We start from the raw sequence: 21,281 nt of genomic DNA on the forward strand, positions 1-21,281 counted from the left end.
CACACACTCTACCAGCCGCACAACCCTGCATCTCCATCTCCAGAGTGCAAACCACTGAATTACTTTCGAATCCATACTTGACAGCATCGATTACAGCATTGTCTTATACTAATCCTTACAACATATAGCAGAAACCAACCCATATACTGTATGCCATCAACCAATGTCCACGTACTAAGAACCCAACTAACCCAGTTCAGCAAGAGACTAGCAGTCATGGCAAGCACAGCAGTCTGCGTGACTCCGGTCAAGAAGCGCTCTGCAGTCTTCAACACCCGTACCGCCGGCGGTCGGATACCACTGACACCCTCCCCTCGCACCCCACGCACTCAGACTTCCGATGTGCAGGCACACGAGTCGATCCATGGCAACGACTTCAAGTCCCGCATCCAGCGCTCCGTCACCAAGACCACCCGCGACTCCCCCAAGTCCAACATTGCTCGCTCCCACACACACACTCCCCGCCGGTTAGAACTCGGTGTATCAGAGTGGGCCCTCACTGGATCCGGTACTGCTGCCGCGGCCAAGGCAAAGAAGGAGAAGAAGGAGGCGGCGGCTGCTATTCGCGCTCGCCCTACCAAGACCCGCATTGCCTACAACGCTGCCGACCGTTTCATCCCCAACCGGACGGCAAGCGAGGGCATCCGCAGTGTCGGTGCCGCCAAGCTCGATGTTGAACAGCGTCCCAAGTCTAGCTCCAAGCAGGAGGGCTCAACCGTGCTTGCCAACGCCGCCAGTGCTTTCGATCTCGGTGGCCGTGGGTCAGAGGAGGACGTCACACTCTCCTTGGAGGGTCTGAGCCTCGAGGACGACGACGAGGAGAGCCGATCAAAATCAAAGCCTGCTCCTGGCCAGGCCGCATACCAGTCCACACTCGCCTCGGCATGTGGCATCAACACAAACACTCGCATTCTTGCTTTCAAGCCTGCCCCGCCTGAGTCGTCCAAGCCCATCGACCTTCGCTCGCAATACAACCGTCCCCTCAAGCCTACTAGCGCCGCCAATGCACAGAGCCGTCGTCGCATCCCATCAGCACCTGAGCGCGTCCTCGATGCTCCTGGTCTTGTCGATGACTACTACCTCAACCTTCTTGACTGGTCTTCCGGCAACCAGGTCGCCATCGGTCTTGAGCGCTCAGTCTACGTCTGGTCTGCTGACTCCGGCTCAGTGGCCTCTCTCCTTGAGTGCCCTGCTGACACCTACATCTCATCCGTCAAGTGGTCTGGGGATGGTGCCTATGTTGGTGTTGGTCTCGGTACGGGCGAGGTTCAGATCTGGGATGTTGAGGAGCAGACCAAGCTTCGTAGCATGTTCGGCCACGAGACCCGCGTCGGTGTTATGGGATGGAACAAGCACATCCTCTCCACCGGTGCCCGCTCTGGTCTTGTGTACAACCACGACGTTCGCGTCGCACAACACAAGATTGCTGAGCTCGTCTCCCACACCGGAGAGGTCTGCGGTCTCGAGTGGCGCGCCGATGGTGCCCAGCTCGCTACTGGCGCCAACGACAACATGGTCAACATCTGGGATGCTCGCGCGCTTGCCGCTCCCAAGTTCACCAAGACCAACCACCGTGCTGCTGTCAAGGCTGTCTCATGGTGCCCATGGCAATCCAACCTGCTTGCCACCGGCGGTGGTTCCAACGACCGTCAAATCTACTTCTGGAACACCACTACTGGTGCTCGCATCAACCACATTCCTACCGACTCCCAGGTCACCAGCTTGCGCTGGAGCACCCACTACAAGGAGATTGTCAGCACTGGTGGCTTCCCCGACAACAGCTTGAGTGTCTGGAGCTACCCCTCCGGTGTCAAGAACACTGAGATCCCTGCCCATGAGTCTCGTGTCCTCCACAGCTGCCTCAGCCCTGATGGTCAGATGCTTGCCACCGCCGCTGCCGACGAGTCCCTCAAGTTCTGGAAGATCTTTGAGAAGAAGCCCGGCCAGCCTTCCGTTGCCGCTGCTGGCTCTGCTTCCATGAAGCCCAGCGCTACCAAGCAGATGACCATCCGTTAGGTCACTACATTCGGCCACAGAGTTCACATCGGACTTGTGAATTTAGAAGGAGTAGTAGGCTCAAATCATAAGTGTCTAGCACGGACATTACAACTACCGGCTTGCGCAATGGAGCTGGTGTTATTCATCCGACTCTACGCGCAACGGTAAGTTGGTAAGTATCACATCTCGTTTGGGTATGTGACGCGATCCTCTCCCCCATTTCACACGGGGAAGGCTTCTCCACATCTACCCTCGGAACATCTGTCAAGCGTACAACTGGGTCTTATCATGGCTTTTTTGTCCACATTCAGCAAGCGAGGCGTCTCGGAAGCATTGCAAGGCGTTGAGAATTTTATAACTGGCTTTTCGAGCGTCCCATGGACAACGAAGTTCATGACATTTACGAATATTGGGAAAAGACGGACTCGGTCTATAGTCTTTCGAGGGAGTTTCTTGTCATGGTTTAATCACTGCGCTTTGATGCGCTTGGAAAGGTGTTACAGCTGGGAACATGGGCAGGCGTTTGATCTTGGATAAAATGAAAACATTAACATATTTGAACTTCTTCGAATCTTTTGCAATTATGGTTTTATTACTGCAACAACCGACACTGCGGAGCTGTATTACGGTATTCACCATTCCCGAGAGACTTGCAATACTGCGTCAACGTCTTTCTACCTTTGCTTACTCCTTCACCATCTTCTCTTCCATGGCCTCAGGCGGCGTATCCGACCCTTCGCCCTCCACAATTTGGGGCCCCTTCCCAGGCTTCTTCCTGCCCGTGACATCGGCCCAAATTGACTTGAAAGTCCGGACACTAGTCTTTCTTCCCTCCCAAAGCGGATACAACCCGACTGCGAAACACGAACAAAACATCCACAGGATTCCGACTACAACCCAGCCTGTGAAGAACTTCTTGCTGAAGATGTACGAAGACCCGTACATAGGCATAGGCCACAGTACGAGGAAAGAGATCGCCATGAAGAGGGTTAACCAGCGCGCGATACGCGAGGCTTTGAGTAACTTGGCCTGTTCTTCCTCCTCGGCTTGGATGGCGCGTCGTTGCTCACCAGGGATTCGTTCCATGTCGACGTTTGCGGCGAGTGCGAGATCGTGGTCGTCGCCTCTGCGAATGGCTTTCATGCTCTGCCAATCGTAGTTTTGGGGGCCGAAGGCATATGTGAATACGGGAATGAAGATGATGGGCGAAAGCAGAGCGACGACGTTGCCTGCTAGCATGGGGTTGTTGGCACCGGTTGTGAGGACCGTCAACTCTCCACTTTCCTTCTGGGCGGTTACGAGCCAGGCGACGAGAGAACAGGCGAAACCGAGGGGTGGAGTGAAGGTTGCTGCTACCCAATTCATTTTTGACCACATTAGTGTGAGGGTGGCGGGAAGAACGGCGGACGAGATGATTACGCCCATAAGTAGGTATAGATATCCCATACTGATGCCGATGTAGTAAAGTCCTGTGCTCCATGCTGCCATCGCGACAGCAAAGCCGACAACCATAGTGTGTGACATGTAGATGAGTTGCTTTCCGGTAGCTTTGGGATTAATATAAGTCTAGAGTGTGTCAGCGAATCATTTCTGTCTAGTGCAGAAGTATGGTTACCTGGTAGAAATCATATGTGAAGATCGAGGACACAGCGATGAGTTCCGCAGACATGGCCGATGTCACGGCCATGAAGACGAGAAGTAACACCGCTGCAGCGCCTCCTGATCCCATCAATGCAACAGCCGCTGTAGGCAACACAAGTCCAGCTGTCACATCAGCATCAGCCATACGGTTGGGGTAGCCTGGGAAAACTGGGTTGTTTTCGAGGGCGATGGCACTGAGACCCATTGTGGTAGCAGCTAGCCACGGAATCGCGAACCAGGACAAACCACCCATGATGTATCCGGGCAGCGCATCAACAGGACTGGCAGCAATGGCCTTGTTGTAGTAACCGTTGTCGCAAAAAACAGTACCGAAGTTACCCACGATGTTGATCACGAAGAAGATGGCACCTTCCTTCGAGCGCATGGTCAGATAAGAGCCACCGGCATTTCCTTCAACAGGATGATCCGATGCGGCTTGTACCAACAGGTCGAAAACTTTACCAGGGCTCCCAAGATTCTCGTTGGTCGCATATGCTGTGAAAGCAAACATCAAGAGGATGATCAGAATGACCACGGTGTGTGCTGGAATTAGAATTTAGCGATCCTCTCCTACAACTCGGGGTAGAGGAGACATACCATAGTCAGTCAAGAAGGTAGCCTTGATGCCTCCGAACATGGTGTATAACACTACACCAACTGGTAGAAGGAAACAGGCAGCTGCAGTGTGCATGCCAGTGAGCTTCACATGTTAGTTCGAGAATGGACTCACATTAGGAATACACTTACAGAAGTCACAACAGCAGAACCACCTGTCAACAACATAGAAGTAACAAGAATGTTGGTGAAGAGGCCAAAGACCATGAAAACAATATGTGTTACAGCACCATACCGAGCCCTGATAACCTCGAGGAACGTATGCGCGTTAGGAGCTCTTCGCTTTAGTTCGATAGCGATTGTAGCAAACAGAATAATCTGAACAGTGGCACCCGAGGCGTACCAGAAAGGGCCGGATACACCATATCGATAGGCAACAGCGCTGGACTGGAGAAGTGTAGCTGCCCATGTCCAGGATGATACTACAGCTGAGGCAACAAGTCCTGATTTCACTGTACGACCAGCGGTTGAGAACATTTCGGAAGTTTGGAGCTCATAGTTGTATCTCTTCAGCACGAATGTCGTCAAGATCATGCCAAATCTATGACAATTTAGCGAAGGTCTTTTGAAAGAAGACATGACACTTACGAGAAGGCAAAACCTAAACCTATCACAATGCCATAGCCAAAACCTTGGCTCAGCGGCGGAGGTGTACTCATGTTGGGTGAGCACAAAAGACCCGAAGGTGGAAGGTTGTAGCAGTCAGCAAGTAGGGAGTGCTACACCAGAGGAGGTACGAGAAGCTTGGATATATTTAAGCTCACGACCAAGCACCACTTCAAAGTCAATGCAAAAAGCTTCAGTCAGAGGCCGACGGCACAAAACGTTTAGATGAGGACGTCGACGAAGATAAAGCCAGAACACTACCGTTCATCTGCCGGTCGCACAAGGCAAGCATAGCCAGCCATAAGACTAGCGTGCATAACGGCGGATGATAATTGACGTTGGCAGCGATCGCGGCCGTTGTATTAGACTTTCTGCATGGTTCAGGCGGCTTTCGTGGGGTTGAGCAACAGCAGGGCGCATGTCTTGAGTGGAAACGATCTTCGCACCCCGGCATGGCCCGATAACGCGGCGGAACAACGTAGATAAGATGCGATTTTTTGTGTGACACCTTTTACTCAGCGCGAGCTGGGACCAATCGTAGATTCGTACGGCTTTGTGATTCTCCGGGTTGGGCAGCTAGCTGTTCGCGATAGATAGAGCGCAACCGTCAGGAGCTGCGAGCAGATTATGATATCAAGGGAGGCAAGTGTTCGCATACTTGCAGTATACCAGTCACGACCTGCGACAAGCCATAGGCCAAGCCTTAGCATCTCGATGACAAGATGCCGGAAAGACGTTGGAGGGCGGAAAAAGCGATTGTTGCTCTCTGTCAAGCTTCCAACGGCGATGTTAGCGTCTTCGCTTAACTGCCATCTGTGACCGGTTATTGGATGTCAACCACTTCTTATCTTTTTGGCGGGATTGCCAGCCCCAGATGCCAAATCGCGTTGGTATTGCATCTGATAGCGTTGGGGATTTTGACCGGGGACAGTCAGAGCAACCTCGTCGTTGACAGGTCGCTAATGCATCGTGCATCGAAATCTTTAGTAGCGCGTAATGAGTGTTGAACCCTAGTGCGCCATCTACGCTGAGTGCAAAACACATGAGATATTTCCAGGTTAAGTTGAACGATTGAGACGATGACATGCAGGTTGCTTGAGCGCACTGACAGGGCGTCCGTGGTACGAAGGCGCTCTCTCAAGCTTGGAGAAGCAGGAGCGAATACCAGCAAAGCTAACCGCACCTTCCTTCATGACACAGTCTTATTTTACTAGAATCACAATATATTTCAACGCGGGCTCTCATAGGCGCAAACGACACTGAAAACATCAACATCGTAATAGCCGTCACACTCATTGGCATACACTCACACATGGCTGCCATATCGCATCGACAACAGAGGGGTGAAATAATATTTTGCACAAAACACGGAAATGTGTTTCTCCGATCCATGACCACATCTTAAATACTATGGCATCATGTTGTACAAGCGAACACGAGTTAAGAAGCGAGATTACAATGTTGTGCGGCTTGAAAGGACTACCACTTTTGGACACGCTAACCAAATTGAGGCAACATGTCGTGTGTAAAAGGGCGATGCCAAGGTAGCATTCTTGTCAAAGGGCGAAGAATTCAGGTCATATTGTGTCAATACCCCGTTATTTTGGATACAGAACATTCGTAGCACTTCTGTTTTTCAAAGCAATCATAGTTTTTGCGGAAGAATTTTGAAGTGAGGGTATTCATTCCTTATCAGGATCCATGTACTACTAGATGGGTATCTTCTACACCGAACAGCTTACTAACATAATATTTTAGGACCACCAAACAGTGGATCCTCAGCAATGCACTAATTCATACGACTTCAGCTCGAAACCTATGAGCCTGAACTGAAGTTGGATCCGTCAAGGACCACAAGTCCAGCAACCGATGCACTTGACAAGGTGGAGAAGACACCAGTGATAAGAGCCGATAGAGCAAGACGCGAGACATCACCGCTGCGACCGGGACTAATCTGACTGAGCACACCGATTTGAGTACCCAGTGAACCGATGTTACCGAAACCGCAGAGAGCGTAGGTAGCGATAAGGCGCGAGCGTGGGCTAAGGGTGTGGTAAGGGGACTTCGGGTCCTCGTCGACAAGCGATTGGAATGCAACAAACTCGTTGGTAATGACCTTGACACCAATGAGACGAGCCACAAGAAGCAAGTCGTTACCCTGGCGCGATACACCGAGGAGGAAGGCAACTGGGTACAAGAGGTAACCAAGGATCAACTCAAGAGTCAGGTCGTAGTCGCCGTCGAGGTTGATGTAGCGTCCCCACCAGGTGAGTAGACCATCGACCAAGTTGAGAAGGGCAATGATACACAAAAGTGTGGAGACGATCATACCAGCGATCTTGAGACCGAGCCAGGCACCGTTTGCAAAGGCGTGGAGGGCGTTGGCAGCCTTGTGCTCATCGTCATCAGGTACAACAACGCGACCGGCGGTAAGAGTCTCCTCAGTCTCAGGGTATCGAAGCTTACTGAAAGCCAGCGAAGCAGGAATACTCATGACGCAAGATGAGATCAGGGCTTGCGGGTTGAGGCCCATACCAATGTAGGCAACCAAAACACTACCGGCGATAGTAGCAAATCCAGAGCACATGACTTGGTGCATTTCGGCCATGGTAAGGTGGGGAACGAAGGGCTTGATCAACATGGCGGATTCACCCTGACCGATAAAAGGAGACGCGGAAGCGACAACGGCCTCGGCACCTGACACTCGCATGGCCCAGAAGAAGAAGACAGCGAATTTACCGATGAACCACTGAAGGATACCCCAGTAGTACAAGAGCTGGACGAACGAGACGAAGAAGATAATGGCGGGGATAACACTGAACATGAAGTAGGTGTTGGCCGCAATATCGGGGGTTGTCAAGAAGGCAACACCATCCTTGGCGAAACCCAAAAGCAGACGTGCGAGCTCGGAGATGAAGTTGAAGATGTCGTATCCAGCCTTGGTACGGAGGACGAACAGTGCAATGACAAACTGCATCAGCATACCGACGATGACGGTGTGCCAAACAATCATGCTGCGGTTGCGAGAAGTCGCCCAGAAGCCGAAGATGAAGACTAGGAGACCGAACAGCGAGACAGCGCGGTTGGCACGCGTGTTGTCCTCACTCTCCTCACTGGCGAAAGATCCAACAATGATGACGGCGATAGTGAGAGCGGCAGCGGCAGGAATTCGCAGCTTCTCCGGAATGAGGTTTGCAAATCTCGTTCCAGTGTTGGCCCAGACCCAGTGCATAGGCTTGGTGACGACGGTAATGGGGATGTGGAGAGTGATCAGGCGGATCATAATGGCCAGCCAAAACAAGAATGGAATGATCCAGTTCTTGTCGTGACGGTGCACGACCACACTGGCAATCCACCATCTAATACTGTCAGCCCGAAATACTCGAGACAATGGACACGAAAATGCGCCTTACCCGGTGAAGAGCGCTCCAAGGAAGATGTGCACAGGAAGTCTGAATTTCCTGTAGAAAGCAGAGAAGGAAGTCCACCAGGGCTTCTTCTCTGCCTCCATCTCAGGGTCGGAAGAGCTGCGCGTGGCCTTCTCTACTTCATAGTCGTAACCACCCGCCTTCTCGACGTCACCTGCAGAATGGCGCTGGTGGAGGTGGCTGTCAAGAGCGCTGGGCTGGAACAACTTGCTGGTCTTCTCGTCCGTGGTTCCAGTGGTGTAGACAATGTTGTCAGGGTGGGCTGCACGCGCGCTGTGGTGCACGTGAGGATGCTCGTGCTCGTGAGCAATGTCTAGCGCCGGGTCGTTGTTGTGGGCGACACCAGCACCGGGCGTTGTGTGTATTTCTCGAACATCGGCCATGGCGACGAATAGGCACGAGGGCAATTCCTGAACAGAGTTGAACGATGAGGAACTGTTGGCTCTCACCTATGAGTCGGCCCTCACGGGAATTATATTTTCGCACCGTGGCTCGCGCTACCACCAAAGTGGAGGGATCGCACCGTCGCAGGCCCAGACAAACAGTTGAACGGGCTCCGGACGGTCACTTGGCAACTTCCTCTTTCGCAATGGCCAGAGCACAGTAGTACAGGGCTCCATTGGCTCCCGGTCGTCTCCGCTTTCTGGAATATCTACCGTCTCATGTTGGTGCTCGCTTACTCGCTGCTCACGGTCCTGTCTCTCGTGTCAACCTCTCCCAGTACCGGCCGACCTACCGCGCTTCTGCAACCCCGACCAGGTTCTTATCTTTCCCCAGCATTGATAGTCTGCGCTGGGGCCAATCACGGAGATGAACGTGCTGGACCGCCCACCTAGTCTGTGATAAGCGGCGGCGAATATGCGCCCCTCCTCGGTTGAGGCTCTCTTTTCGGCTTCGCGTGGCGTTCTCGAAGCAGCACCTCTGTCCTTACAACCCGACCTCCATCGTCTTCCCCGAGGTCGATGTTTCCGCTCTCTTGGGACATGTGCAGAAGCAATTACCGGGATCTAGCAGCAATCACAACAGGGGCAAAACCAGACTTGACTCCATCCGCGAACCATTGTCAATTTTCGCCTGTACGTTGTGTTGTGGATGCACTGTGGACCCTCTGGAATGCAGATCAGACCAAAGGACAGCGTCTGACGCAAGGAGACCCTCCTACCCACTCCAATCACTGGGGCACACGCCAACGCCATGGTAAGACACGGCGTGCGCCTCAATCAGCGAGTGCTGGACTGGTGTTCCTCAAGGTTATCTTTCCAACGGGTCTCGGCCAACGCTATCATCATCATTCCGATAACCAGGTCTGCGCTAAACACGCTCGACCATCGAACGCGCTTGTGTGATATCCTGCAGGTGATGGGAGCTAGGGTTCTTATCACGAGGACACGCATCGAGATATTTGCGCCGAATCATGTTGCGGACCTCGCCTGTGTATACACTTTGGATAGCCGCTCTCTTGGCTTGCAGAGCGATCTTGACATGGTTTCAGACGTAGTGTACTGTAATGAATGTCATTCAAGACGCGCAGGTGGGCTTACCCTCCTAGCCTCGACCCTTCCCCGCAGCGGGCCCAACCCCATGCGGTAGCCCATCGTGTGGGCTGGCATCACCTCCAAATGAGCTGTGAAACCAGCGTTACAGGATTACTATCTAACAGATGCCCGGGAACTGGAAAACTTTGCTCCTTGTGCCTTTGACTTGGCGTGTTAGGGAACAACATGCTAGGGCGCGCCCTCGGCACAACTTACTGTCAGGCTTACTATCCCGCCCTACGCGAAGCGACCAGTTACAATTTACAGTACATAATCATACTTTACGTGGCGTCCGCTACAATCACAATCACGGAATACCAACAACTAAGTGGCACAGCCATCCGCGGAGCCTCAGTCCTACCATCAGCCTCCGACTTGTAGGATCATGATCGATGCGATTCGTTTTCACATACCGGAGTAACTTACTTTTTGGCATCCGGAATGTCCGTCATCTCGGACAGCTCCTATCAGTGTTTGTAAGAGGGTCCCCACTTCTTGCAGGTGCGGCAAGGGGTCAGGGACGTTTTTGTACGCACACCACATCGAGCACATACGAGGCTACCTGATGCGCTGTTCTGTAGGATTTATCGAACAGTTTTGGGTACAGATCACAACGAGATTACAGTCCGGTGATCGGCTGTTTGCGAAGGATGAGTTGTGACAAGATTGATGTTTACATTCACCAGGTCTGAGGTAGCCCCCCTCGAAATGGCGAGGTGCACAAATTAGTTCTGTGCAAAACACCAGATCCGAATTGCTGAGTGGTCGCAAAGATTACTGGGTTCTGTTTAGGTGATCAACCTGCGCTGTAGAGCTGTGGTACTACCATTTTGTTAGGCTACGCTTCTCTCTAACCCCAGCCAGGACATCTTTCCCACGACTTCACCCGCCGCACTTGCTCTCGTACCATCAATGCTCAAAAGCCCAGAATCTACACTATCGCACGCCGCACATTGTCCCGAACACGTACCGAATCCAGTATACGCAAACTGCATTTCCTCAGCCACTATGCACACATCGTGTTGGCTCACTCCCATCCAGTAGCCGTACATACAACACATCGCCAAACCGCAAAGCCTCGCTTCAGAACGCGTCAAAAGAGTACATAAATCATGCTACAAACGCCACAATAAGGTTGAGGAACACAACATGTTGACATGGCTGCACTATGACGCACAGGCTTGGTTCAAGGTTACCAACCGCTTCGTCTTGGTCGAACACAGAATCTGGTCCTACCTGCCTAGTCAGATGTGCCTAGTCCCATGTGCCTGGTCCTACGTGTTTGATCAGGAACGTATGCTCAGTGCTACCACACTTTGGCTTGTCATATGAAATCAATGCAAGCAGGCAAACACGCGAACAGGCAATCACGCAGAAATGATACATCACATCAGTGATTGTTGTGTACAGTTGCAAGCAGTACCGCCTCACGTCAAAGCCCTGTCACAAGACAGGTGCGATGTTTCGAGTAGACGAGGCCAACTTGCTCCTTCACTTCTATGTGGTACGGTAATCATGTCAGATACAACAAAATATGAATTCCTCCATGGTAACTATAATACCGAGGTTTATACACACTTGTCCTACAATCCTCGAAAAGCAGAAGAGGCAACAGTTACTGGCGTGGCTTGATGCTCTGGAAACATCAGTCTATCGCGATCTGTGATCGGTGACTAGCAAACAATCAAGCTCTGAGATTTTTCTACGGCAGTCACTCTTTGGAAAATATATGAACATTTCAAATCAAATGTGTACGAAAAAAGGGTATAACGAGCCTGCCAAGCCCCCGTTCGTCAATACGACATACCGTACACCAGACACCTTCCCAATGCCGCTAAAGACAACAACAACAAGACAATTGATAGAACGATGCAAGCTACCACAATGGCTGCTCAACAGCGGAAAATCAAAGCAATCGGAAGACCGACCTCTTACTTTCCTGTTAGTTCACCTTCCAGATGCTGATGATTTGTTAGCCATGATCCCATTCTGCATTGTAGATCGTCATGGATAGAAGACTTACCGACCACTCTGGAATATCACGTATCCGCTGCCACATATACCGCTCCAGTCTGTTAGCAGCCTTGGCGTACGGCGTACTCTCATTATTGTATTTGCGGCAATTGTCAAAGATGAGCTTAGCATCTCTGATGAAGTCCTCGGGAGTAGGGTAAAGATCCTTCTCGTGCTTTTCCTCCATAGTCGCAAGGTCCATGGGCTCTTTGATGACGTCGTAGTAGTCCAACACCTCATCCTTATTGACGGGCTGTTGGAAGGGCCAGGCGTTGCTGTTGTTCTGCATGTCGTTGAGGAGATGGAGAAGGGCGTTGTAGTTTGGTCCGTGGCGGGGTGCGCGGGCGAGTTCGTCCATGACAGGCGACCAACCCGAGTTCTTGATTGCAGGTATGGTTAGGGGGTCGATGGCTTTCAACTCTCCCTTTGCCCACTGTGCTGGCGGCGCGTGGACTTCGTAGCTCTTGCTGACAGCCCTTATCTTGGCGTTTGCGCACTCCTTCTGTTTCAACAACATCCTACCACTCTCCAGGTACCGTATCTTGGGTACCATGCTACACTGCATGATGGTGCCGCCCTCGTAATCCTTGATATAACCCATCCATCTTGACTTTTCCAGGGTGATTTCCTTGGTGAAGCCTTGCTTCTTGAAATAACCAATAGCATAGTTGTCCGCATAGGTGAGGAAGTGCATGACCTGCGAGGTAGCCTTGACGTAGTCTTTAAGATGCGACATGAGATGGGCACCGTAGCCCTTGACCTGTTGGTCCGATGAGATAGCGCAGAAGACGATTTCAGCAAATTGACCCTTGTCGAAGGGGCGGTATGTGATGCCACTGTGCCATGATACTGTCAGTAATTGACTGTCAACGAGGAGAATGGGCGTACATACCCTACCACCTCGAGGGGATGCTTCACAATGGCTATACTCAAGTGTGTTCTGTCGTAGACAAGACGGGCAATATAGTCCTTTGGCATCTTGGGCAACTGCTTCTGGAAAATGCACTTGAGGCCCGTCAAGATAATAGTGCTCTCCCTCTCCCCATCGTTGTTGACGACTCTGAATTCGATTTCTCCGTTGCGCTCTTCTATTACCGCAGGTTTCTCGGGGAATGGGACTATGCGTTTCACGGGGGGTGCGGGCGCATCGTCGGTGGCAGAGGGGGTCGAGGGGTCCTGCTTTATGCGCTTGGGAGAGCCATTGGGAGGGTCGGCAGTCGCTTTGCGCTTGGCTTTGGGACAAGACGGATTAGCTTGCAGTCGGTGGAGCTGTGTGTCCGGAGAACATGGACGTGTTTGTGAAGGAGCTATGGGGGGAGCTATGGGTAGCGGTGAAGTTGGCGGAGAGGTGGGATAGCCCAACACGTCGCGCAACTGCGGGATGTTGTTGCGGGGATACATGCGAGATGCGCGACACCAGTGAAGGGCTGTGGACAGATAGGAGGCTGACGGGGACATGGACACTTACCTTCATCGGTTGCGCCCGCCATGTTGTGGTGTAGGGCGCTTTCAGCTATGTAGTCGCGCCTTCTCTCGGCCCTGCGCGTGGTGTTGACTGAATGTTGGGGAAGGTGCGCCTCCCACGCTAACGGCCCCACACCAATCAATGGCCGATGGCCGTTCAGTGAGGACCAAAGGCCACCAAAGCAGCTTCACGCAAGAGACACTTGATCCCGCCCAATTGCACGCCCAGAAACATGTCGAGCCCACTTGTAGACGTCTGGGAGGCTGCTGCGTCCTCGCCCTTCAGTCCTGCCATTGGAAAGAACACGCAGTTCACAGTCGGCTTCGTGCTGCTAGCCATATGTATGCTGGAAGCTCTGCTCTCGTGCTTGGTGGAGCTGCTATACTAACGACGCGCAGCCCTCGTCCTGACCACGCTCTTCGGCATGAGTACGCGACACCTTCACCCTCCTCCAGCGAACCTCTGCTTATCCGCAAACAGACCGATCCCTCGTCAACCTCCCCGTTCTCGGTGTTCCGGCCTCATTAGCATTCGGGTACGTGGCCTCGAAAAGACACAAGATGCGACCGACAACTGACTGACTGACTGACTGACGGCAAACAGCTTCGGTGCAGTCTACATGATTTGCGCAGTCGGCGTCTACGTCTAGTTTCCTACTTCTCGGTCCGGCGTTAGGGGCATACTCTGTGTACAATCTATGGAATACCAATAAAAAGTTCAAGACACTACCTGCGCAATACCCTACATCCCACACACTTACAACACAGCACCATGGACCAAGACGAGCCTCCGATCCTGACGGCAGTGTCAGGCTCTGCGCGACAGCTCTACCTACTCCTTCGTTGCATCGCCTTCTCCAACAAGGCCCACGTCCAGATCAGCGACATTGGCATCAAGCTCGCTGTCGATGAGGCAAGCGTCATGGAAGGTACTTCTACCTGCAACCGTCCCTTCGTCCCATCTCTAGACTGACGCGACCACAGCTTCCGCCTTCCTCGACAAGTCTCTCTTCACAACTTACACCTTCAATGCGCCTGCCCCACTACACAACTCCCAACACTCCGACAGCGATGACGAATCCGAGCCACCATCTACTACCACCCCAGCATTTCAGATATCCCTTCCCGCTCTCCTCGAGACCCTCCAGATCTTCGGTCTCACCGACCCCTCCACATCCAAGCCACCATGGGCGCGCGACGCTCCTTACCCGACCAGCACAGCCTTTACAGGAAACAACATACTAGGTGGCATGAACAACCTTTGTCGAATAAGCTACCATGGCCCTGGTGCTCCACTAGCCGTGACTCTCACCGAGGCAAGCATACGCACGCAATGCGACCTCACGACATACGAGCCCGAATATGCAGACGAGATACCATTTGATCGCCAGGCCCTTGCACTAAAAGTCATCATGCGAGGCAGCTGGCTATACGACGCAATACAAGAACTATCATCCACAAGCCCGGAGAAGCTGACCATGTACGCCAAAACAGTGCGCGGTAAACCCTTCTTCGCCCTAGCATCGTCAGGCACTCTGGGCTCTGCGCGCGTCGAGTTTAACAATCAGCCCCAGCCTTCCACCTTCCGCACTCCTGTGTCCACAAATTTCAACGTCAATAGCGAGACAGGAGATCAGGCAGCCAATTTGCTCGAAACCTTCCAGCTGAGCGATCCCCACACTGTACTTCGCTCGTCCTACAAGTTCAGCTTGATACAGAAGGCTGCGCGTGCCATGAACGTTGCGACCAAAGTCAGCATACGGGCAGACACTCAAGGCGTACTGAGTTTACAATTCATGATCGAGGTTGAGAGTGGTCTATCAAGTTCCCAGACCGCGACTGGAAATGCGACAGGTGGCAAAGTAAGCTTTGTCGACTTCCGATTCGTCCCGCTCGTGGAAGAGGATGACGAAGAAGGTGATGCTGGAGATGCTGATCAGACCATTATCCACAACGGCACCGGAAGCGGTGAGGAAAGTGGAGATCAAGACGTGCTATGATAGTATACTCCTAGCAATCACGGGCAGTAAATATGGACTTTGTCTTCAGCATGTGCCAATTCTGTTTGTTCATTATTTCTGCAACTCTGCCCTAGACTAGAACAGAGCGAAAGAAGAAGCCCACAATCGTACAATGCCTTCTGTAATGGTTTTGCTGGAATCCTTCTTTTTGATAGACGCAGAGAACAGCCACCCAGCCAAAGAGGTGCTGAGCTCCAGCCGCCAACATGATTCCAGACGTCAACTATCTTCCCTGAATGCACTAGGAAAACTCCACCTAAGGAAATGTGAAGCGTCATAGAGCCGATACGCCTGTGCTTTATGGTATGGAAACCAACCAGACCTCTAATCTTGCCCCAACTAAAAATTCAATTTGACTAATGTAAACCTGGACATATTGCGGACGCCCAGTCGTCCAGATCCAGGGTATCAAGTAATGCGTGCGTTATTGGGATTTCTTGCTTTCTTTCTTCTTTTTAAACTTCATATGAGTAGGCTTTGGTATCCAATCTGATGCCCGTTATCGATGTTCGTACCGAGCCGTAGTGATCGTCGCAAACGAGGGAACGAGGTGGGCGGTTCTTCTGTTACCGTCGTACTAGACTCGCGTCTCGATCGAGTGTTGTTCGTGCGCTGCACGGAGCGACTTAGAACTCGAGTTCAGCTACCACGGGCATTAGCAATGGTTTGCGAATGCTCTACCATTCGAATTCACCATTTGCCTTGTGGAACAAGTATCTTCCATGTCGTTAGTAATCTTTCTTTCATCATCTCAGCGTGAAACTCACTCCTTCTTGTTCGTCGTCAGGATACCGTCCTTGAGGGTGCACTTCCACTTGTTCTTGACGCGCTGGACCTTGTCATAGGTACAGAGCATGTAGTCGACCATCTCGTCATCACTGTTGTCGCCATCGCCAAGCTCGTCCTCTGAATCATCAAGGTCAGAGTTGATCGCATCATCCGGATCCTCTTCGGGCTTGACATCGTCGTCGCCGTCAAAGCGAGCAGGGCCTGGTGCACTTGACGATGCTTCTGCATCTTCGGTCTGTAACACACGCACAGCAGCCTTTCGCTTCCTGCCCTTTGGCATCGAATCGAGCGGCACCATGAGGCCACTGTCTTGACGCATAGCCATGGCATCAACACGGGCACGCATGAAGTCGTCTGCTGCCATACGCTCAACTGCATCAGCAGCTCGCGCAGCCTTCAGGGCCTCCCAGTCGGCCATGGCATCACCTGAACCATCAGTCTGAGAGGTGTACATGTGATTTTGCGGCGGTGGACGCTGCTGCGGCATCTGTTGCTGTTGCTGTTGCTGTTGCGGCGGGCGCTGATGCTGTTGTTGTGGCGCCATCATCCGCTGCTGCTGATTTTGCATTGGCATCTGCGGCAAATGTCCTTGTTGAGCAAGGTTGGGAAAGTTTTGCTGCTGCACATGTCCCTGTTGCTGAATGCGTTGCTGGACGAGCGCAGCCGCGCGCTGGTTTGCCAGCTGTGTGTTTTGATCATAGCTGCCACCATAACCATTGTTCGCAGTCTGGGCTGGAGGGTAGTTAGCAACAGGTGGCTGATATCCTCCTTCTGTCTTGACGGGCACATTCGGGAAGTTTAGGCCATCCTGAGGACCGGAAACGGGAGGCATATCATTGTCAACCTTGACGTTGGATGGCACCGTAGGCGGCTGACGAACAGGCTCAGGGGCGGGATCCCAAGGGAAGTGAGCAATCTTGAGAGCAGATAGCCTCTCTTGCCAGCCCTAGTGATGGTCAGTATATGTTCTGCATGGCTGTGCAGTGAAACATGATATAAAAGCAGCCGTCACATGACAAGCTATACCGCGTTGGGAAGTGATGCGTTGGTCTTGGCGGGTGGGGGAGCTGTGCAGGGGCTATAAGAAGGTGACCCAAATACTGAGGCGCCCCCGAGCTGCCAGACCGACCGGTAACTCCGCCCCGCTTTCAGCCGCCCAACATCCCAGGCCAGGCGACCATGGCGCGATCGCCACAGCCAGCGAAAACGATGCGAGAGATTGTTTGACAAGGAATGCGAGAAACACAACAAGCGGTGTGGTGCAGGGGCCGCAGTGGTGATGCGACAAAGGAAAGAAAGGCGCGACGCCTGAGATGGAGAGGCCAGGTTGCAACATACCTGCTTCATCTCGTCGAGCGTCGTGTGGTCGACGCCAGACTCCTCGAAATCATTCTGCGACGTCTGGATCACCTTCTCGATGATCTGCTGGTAGACACCGCCCTGGTTGTCGCTGTTAGCAAGCCTGCCTTCACCCTTCCACCGCTCGCATGCGCGCCCAGGGGATACTAACCACGACCGAGTTCGACATGGTGGTGACTGCTTGCTATGGTCTCAGCTATCTAGTATACGATATGGGCTCTGTGAAGGCTGCACAAAGGCTTGCGATGGTCGCTCGCGTGCAGAGGCTTGAGGAATAGGCAGGCAAGCCAGGCAGGCGACGTCAGCGCTTGAGGCTGCAAATAGGTGCGCGCGCTTGAGGAAGCTTCTGCGCTGTCAAGGAACTTCTACGGATATCGCTAGCCCAGACGGAAGGCTTTGTACGACGTGTTCGGGTGCCCTCAGCGTTCGTGGTCGTGGATGTATGAGTGATAGTGAGCGGCGTCCCGGCAATCATTGAGGGCGCCGATTCCTTAGCGCCTAACGCTATACTAGCGCGACACGTGACACTGACCATAACCAGCTGAACAATGCCTTCGCAGCAACATGATGGAACGTTCTCGTACACTCATGTCATAGCAAATGATTGTGCGCAATATGCATGCGACTTGATAATTCTATTGATACACATGTCGTCAAATCATCAGATGGTCCTGGGTTAGGCCGCAGAAATTGCATCAAAAGCAAAACTCGTGCTGCTTCTTCTAGTAGTGCCTGGATATCTCGGTACATTCAACACCGTACTTGCAACGACTGGCTCAATGCTCATGCACCAGAGACTTTCGCACCGCTAAATCTACATCTTTACGCCTGTATCCCGGCGACCGCCCCAGGCAAACGCCACGTACAATGATCTCTGTCACTTTGTTAGCCAACCTTGGGACTATTCGTCTCTCGTCACCATTTGCACTCACCATCGATAAGTCTTGAGACGTCGACCCAGCCAGTTTTTCTCCGCTTCTGCCTCACCACTGGCAAAGCCGCAGTCACGTCGTTCATGATATCCATGCCCAAATCCATGCCGCCTATGTGAAAGCCATCGGAATGCGAGAAATCATAATTGTATCCAGGGGCGAGATCTAATCCTAGTGTTTGATCGTAAGATATATCGTAATTGATGAGCCTGGGAAAGTCGCTAGTGTGACCGAATGACATGTCTAGACCGAAGGCTCCATTGTCTGCCATGTTGTAAGGCTGACCAGGTCGATTTGTCGAAGTGTTTGACGAAGTTGTCGCTGGGTTGGTAGAACTATTGTTGAGACGAGGCAGCTCCGTTGGTATGCTTGGACGTGGTCGTAGAGCACTGCTATGAACTTCGGGCGCTCCTTCGTCCTCTTCGTCGATAACACATTCCGCGAATGAACTTCTCGGATCGAGCTTGCACGCGTATTTATCCTCCAAATACCCTTGCACATCATGGCAGTCGAACCACTCTCCCTCAAATCCACTGAGATCCAAATCACCCAACTCCTCACTCCTGCCGTCTTCTGTGTTCTCTATTATATGTACTCTCTTCTCTGGTGGTCCAATTTGCCGCATGTTCCACCCATTCCTAACATGTGTTATATTGCCCGCAGCATCACGTCGCGGATAGTGAGTTCCTGCGCCGCCGAGATGGATGAAAGGCGATTCCCACCAGTCCAGGTCTTCATCAATAGAACGGGACATAATAGTCCGGAAGCGGCTCCGTATTTGATCGAGAGTTTGGTGGGGTAGAGAGAGTTTGAAGACGCGATCTATCGCCTAACTGCAATGGTTAGTCTCTTGTCGATCATTGAAGTAGGGCAGTGAGGTTAAAAGGCAATTCGTACATCGGCTAATTGGGTACGTACCGTAGGACGATCGTTGGCACGACTCAGCAAATGGAACCCCGTCTCAAGCGCCGCCCTGGATAGTCTCCTAGCAAATGTAGTCTCTTCGAAACTATATGTTGTCACCGGTTGAAGTGTCTTCGTCGGGACTTTCGTTGTAGGAGGTGTTGGAAGCCTGTTTATTGGTGGAGTAACGTCAGGCGTCGGTATACGAACGGAGTAGATGTGCGGGTTTGATGATGCGAAGGGTGCTTGCTGTTGGCTGAGTAAGTCTACAAGACCAAAGGGAAGCTGTGCTGATTGCGACGAGGTATGCGAAGACGGTGGATCTCCTGGGGGCTGTGAAGATCGGCTCGATTGATCAAAAACAGCGCCAATTGGAAACGCACGGCATGGCACTAGATCGTTCCTGCTGGTGTCTACAGTACCATAGGCAGCACTGATATGTGCGAGGTAGCTATCCGGGGTTGATAGTTGTTGTTGTTGTTGTTGCTGTTGTTGCGGGCGCTTCTGAACATCTGGCTTCGAGTTTGTGGAATAGCCCCATCCAACGTGTTGAGTTTCGACTTCCGGCTCGACTGGTCTTTGTGCACCACTGCGTTCAGCAGCTCCCTGATCCCCTTGTTCGCCATCTTCGTCTCCCTCATACTGACCCTCGCTGGCTGTCTTAACCAAGTTCGCAAATGTCTCCGTCACCAGCTTGAACTCCTGAGCCAATGTCGGATTCAGTTGCAACAAACCTGACTTCACGGTTGACTCATTCAGCTTTAGAAAAGTCTTGTTCATCTGCTCGATGATGGAATGAAGCTGTGCGCTTTGGTTTTTCAGAGATGAGATCGTTGTCTCTTTCCGTTGGCGATAAGCTCGCTGAGCAAGACGGATTTGAGTTCTTCGTCTCTGCCATATCTGTCAGCATAGTCGACGCGTGGTCTGAGACATTGAGGTGTGAAATGGTTCAGGCTGAATGGTGATGAAATGGGCACTGCGGGTGGAGCGGGGTCGTCCATAGGGGGCGACGAAGGTCGATCTCGAAGCGGGTCGAGCTTGAAGAATGGCACTGCCTCACAGCCTTTTCGATGAGAGCAGGTGTACATTTCTCATCTTCCATCCCGCTGTAGGATTGAGCAATAACGAATCAGGGCAAAAAGAAAAGAAAAGACACGACGTCTCCACTCACATCTGCGGCTGTGGCATCCTGCGTATCTACCCGGGGCCGTCCCCTAGCCTTCTTTCCTCCAGCACCACCGTCATCGCCACTATTACTCCTGCGCGAGCGCTTTCGCGATGTCTGCGGTTGTTCTTCCGACTCTGAGCTCGTCATGATTTTGGTCTTCGCTTCTGATACTGCAGAACGAACAAAGTAAGAACGCCGGAGGTATGTCTCCGAAGGGGTTCGGTGGAACCTGTAGCGAAACTTGTGAAGGAATGCAGAGCGAACCGGAGTCGGAATCTGCGGGTTGCTGTCACTCCGATCCGACTCTTGAAACACCGCTATCGTTCACTTGTACAAATAGCAGAAATCCTCTGTCCAGATTCTCGATGAAGTAATCGCTTTCGCGTAAAAGTAGCGGGAAGACGTTGTGCATATGTAAATAAGCGATCGCCGGGTCGTATGGCGTCCAGAACTAATCCAACGTGACGCAAGCCAGCCAGCATGGAAAAGCAAAAGACTGTCCGGTGCCCGACTCAGCGTACGGCCGCTTCAGCTCATAAGGTTCGAGATCGATCAAGGGTCCGCTGTTACACAGGGCTAATGCGCGTCTCCGCACAAGCTGCGGCTAGTTCATGTAGGACGAGAGGTGCGGACGATTGCATGACCGTGGGTTCATGGCCGAGTGGGTTCTCCGCTCATACTGGTACCATCTACATTGCTATTCCTGCGTACAGATCTACCATTCCTAGACTGTTCTTGGAAATCATAATCGACAAGACGTTTGAGACCGAGGTTGTCAGATCTTGGTAGATAGTTGTGGCCAATTGTTT

The 21,281-nt window shown here is 52.3% G+C and overlaps 8 protein-coding genes across 8 annotated transcripts; 3 read left to right on the forward strand and 5 right to left on the reverse strand.

Annotated features, from left to right (window-relative positions):
* Nucleotides 1-216: 216 nt before the first annotated feature.
* J4E82_006288 (uncharacterized protein) lies at nucleotides 217-2,016 on the forward strand (the record flags this gene model as incomplete). Its single annotated transcript, XM_051732545.1, has 1 exon — nucleotides 217-2,016. The coding sequence occupies one exon, from the start codon at nucleotides 217-219 to the stop codon at nucleotides 2,014-2,016; it is 1,800 nt and encodes a 599-aa protein (XP_051587691.1).
* A 666-nt stretch (nucleotides 2,017-2,682) lies between these two features.
* On the reverse strand, nucleotides 2,683-4,913 carry J4E82_006289 (uncharacterized protein; the record flags this gene model as incomplete). Its single annotated transcript, XM_051732546.1, has 5 exons — nucleotides 2,683-3,564; nucleotides 3,614-4,182; nucleotides 4,237-4,339; nucleotides 4,387-4,795; nucleotides 4,843-4,913. 5 exons carry the CDS (start codon nucleotides 4,911-4,913, stop codon nucleotides 2,683-2,685), a joined length of 2,034 nt encoding a protein of 677 aa, XP_051587692.1.
* Nucleotides 4,914-6,676: 1,763 nt separating this feature from the next.
* J4E82_006290 (uncharacterized protein) lies at nucleotides 6,677-8,671 on the reverse strand (the record flags this gene model as incomplete). Its single annotated transcript, XM_051732547.1, has 2 exons — nucleotides 6,677-8,219; nucleotides 8,274-8,671. The coding sequence occupies 2 exons, from the start codon at nucleotides 8,669-8,671 to the stop codon at nucleotides 6,677-6,679; spliced, it is 1,941 nt and encodes a 646-aa protein (XP_051587693.1).
* A 3,083-nt stretch (nucleotides 8,672-11,754) lies between these two features.
* On the reverse strand, nucleotides 11,755-13,237 carry GCN5 (histone acetyltransferase; the record flags this gene model as incomplete). Its single annotated transcript, XM_051732548.1, has 3 exons — nucleotides 11,755-11,784; nucleotides 11,847-12,672; nucleotides 12,729-13,237. The coding sequence occupies 3 exons, from the start codon at nucleotides 13,235-13,237 to the stop codon at nucleotides 11,755-11,757; spliced, it is 1,365 nt and encodes a 454-aa protein (XP_051587694.1).
* Nucleotides 13,238-13,533: 296 nt separating this feature from the next.
* On the forward strand, nucleotides 13,534-13,950 carry J4E82_006292 (uncharacterized protein; the record flags this gene model as incomplete). The annotated part of the gene is made up of 4 exons (XM_051732549.1): nucleotides 13,534-13,642; nucleotides 13,700-13,729; nucleotides 13,782-13,836; nucleotides 13,905-13,950. The coding sequence occupies 4 exons, from the start codon at nucleotides 13,534-13,536 to the stop codon at nucleotides 13,948-13,950; spliced, it is 240 nt and encodes a 79-aa protein (XP_051587695.1).
* Nucleotides 13,951-14,072: 122 nt separating this feature from the next.
* On the forward strand, nucleotides 14,073-15,300 carry J4E82_006293 (uncharacterized protein; the record flags this gene model as incomplete). Its single annotated transcript, XM_051732550.1, has 2 exons — nucleotides 14,073-14,229; nucleotides 14,285-15,300. The coding sequence occupies 2 exons, from the start codon at nucleotides 14,073-14,075 to the stop codon at nucleotides 15,298-15,300; spliced, it is 1,173 nt and encodes a 390-aa protein (XP_051587696.1).
* A 647-nt stretch (nucleotides 15,301-15,947) lies between these two features.
* J4E82_006294 (uncharacterized protein) lies at nucleotides 15,948-17,638 on the reverse strand (the record flags this gene model as incomplete). The annotated part of the gene is made up of 5 exons (XM_051732551.1): nucleotides 15,948-15,964; nucleotides 16,016-16,038; nucleotides 16,089-17,056; nucleotides 17,449-17,550; nucleotides 17,621-17,638. The coding sequence occupies 5 exons, from the start codon at nucleotides 17,636-17,638 to the stop codon at nucleotides 15,948-15,950; spliced, it is 1,128 nt and encodes a 375-aa protein (XP_051587697.1).
* Nucleotides 17,639-18,245: 607 nt separating this feature from the next.
* Nucleotides 18,246-20,619, reverse strand: J4E82_006295 (uncharacterized protein; the record flags this gene model as incomplete). The annotated part of the gene is made up of 4 exons (XM_051732552.1): nucleotides 18,246-18,343; nucleotides 18,402-19,230; nucleotides 19,320-20,195; nucleotides 20,476-20,619. 4 exons carry the CDS (start codon nucleotides 20,617-20,619, stop codon nucleotides 18,246-18,248), a joined length of 1,947 nt encoding a protein of 648 aa, XP_051587698.1.
* Nucleotides 20,620-21,281: the final 662 nt, after the last annotated feature.

This window comes from Alternaria postmessia, assembly GCF_024291825.1.
Source record: "Alternaria postmessia strain BMP 2775 chromosome Unknown scaffold_36, whole genome shotgun sequence".
In the NCBI taxonomy this organism is placed as follows: domain Eukaryota; kingdom Fungi; phylum Ascomycota; class Dothideomycetes; order Pleosporales; family Pleosporaceae; genus Alternaria; species Alternaria postmessia.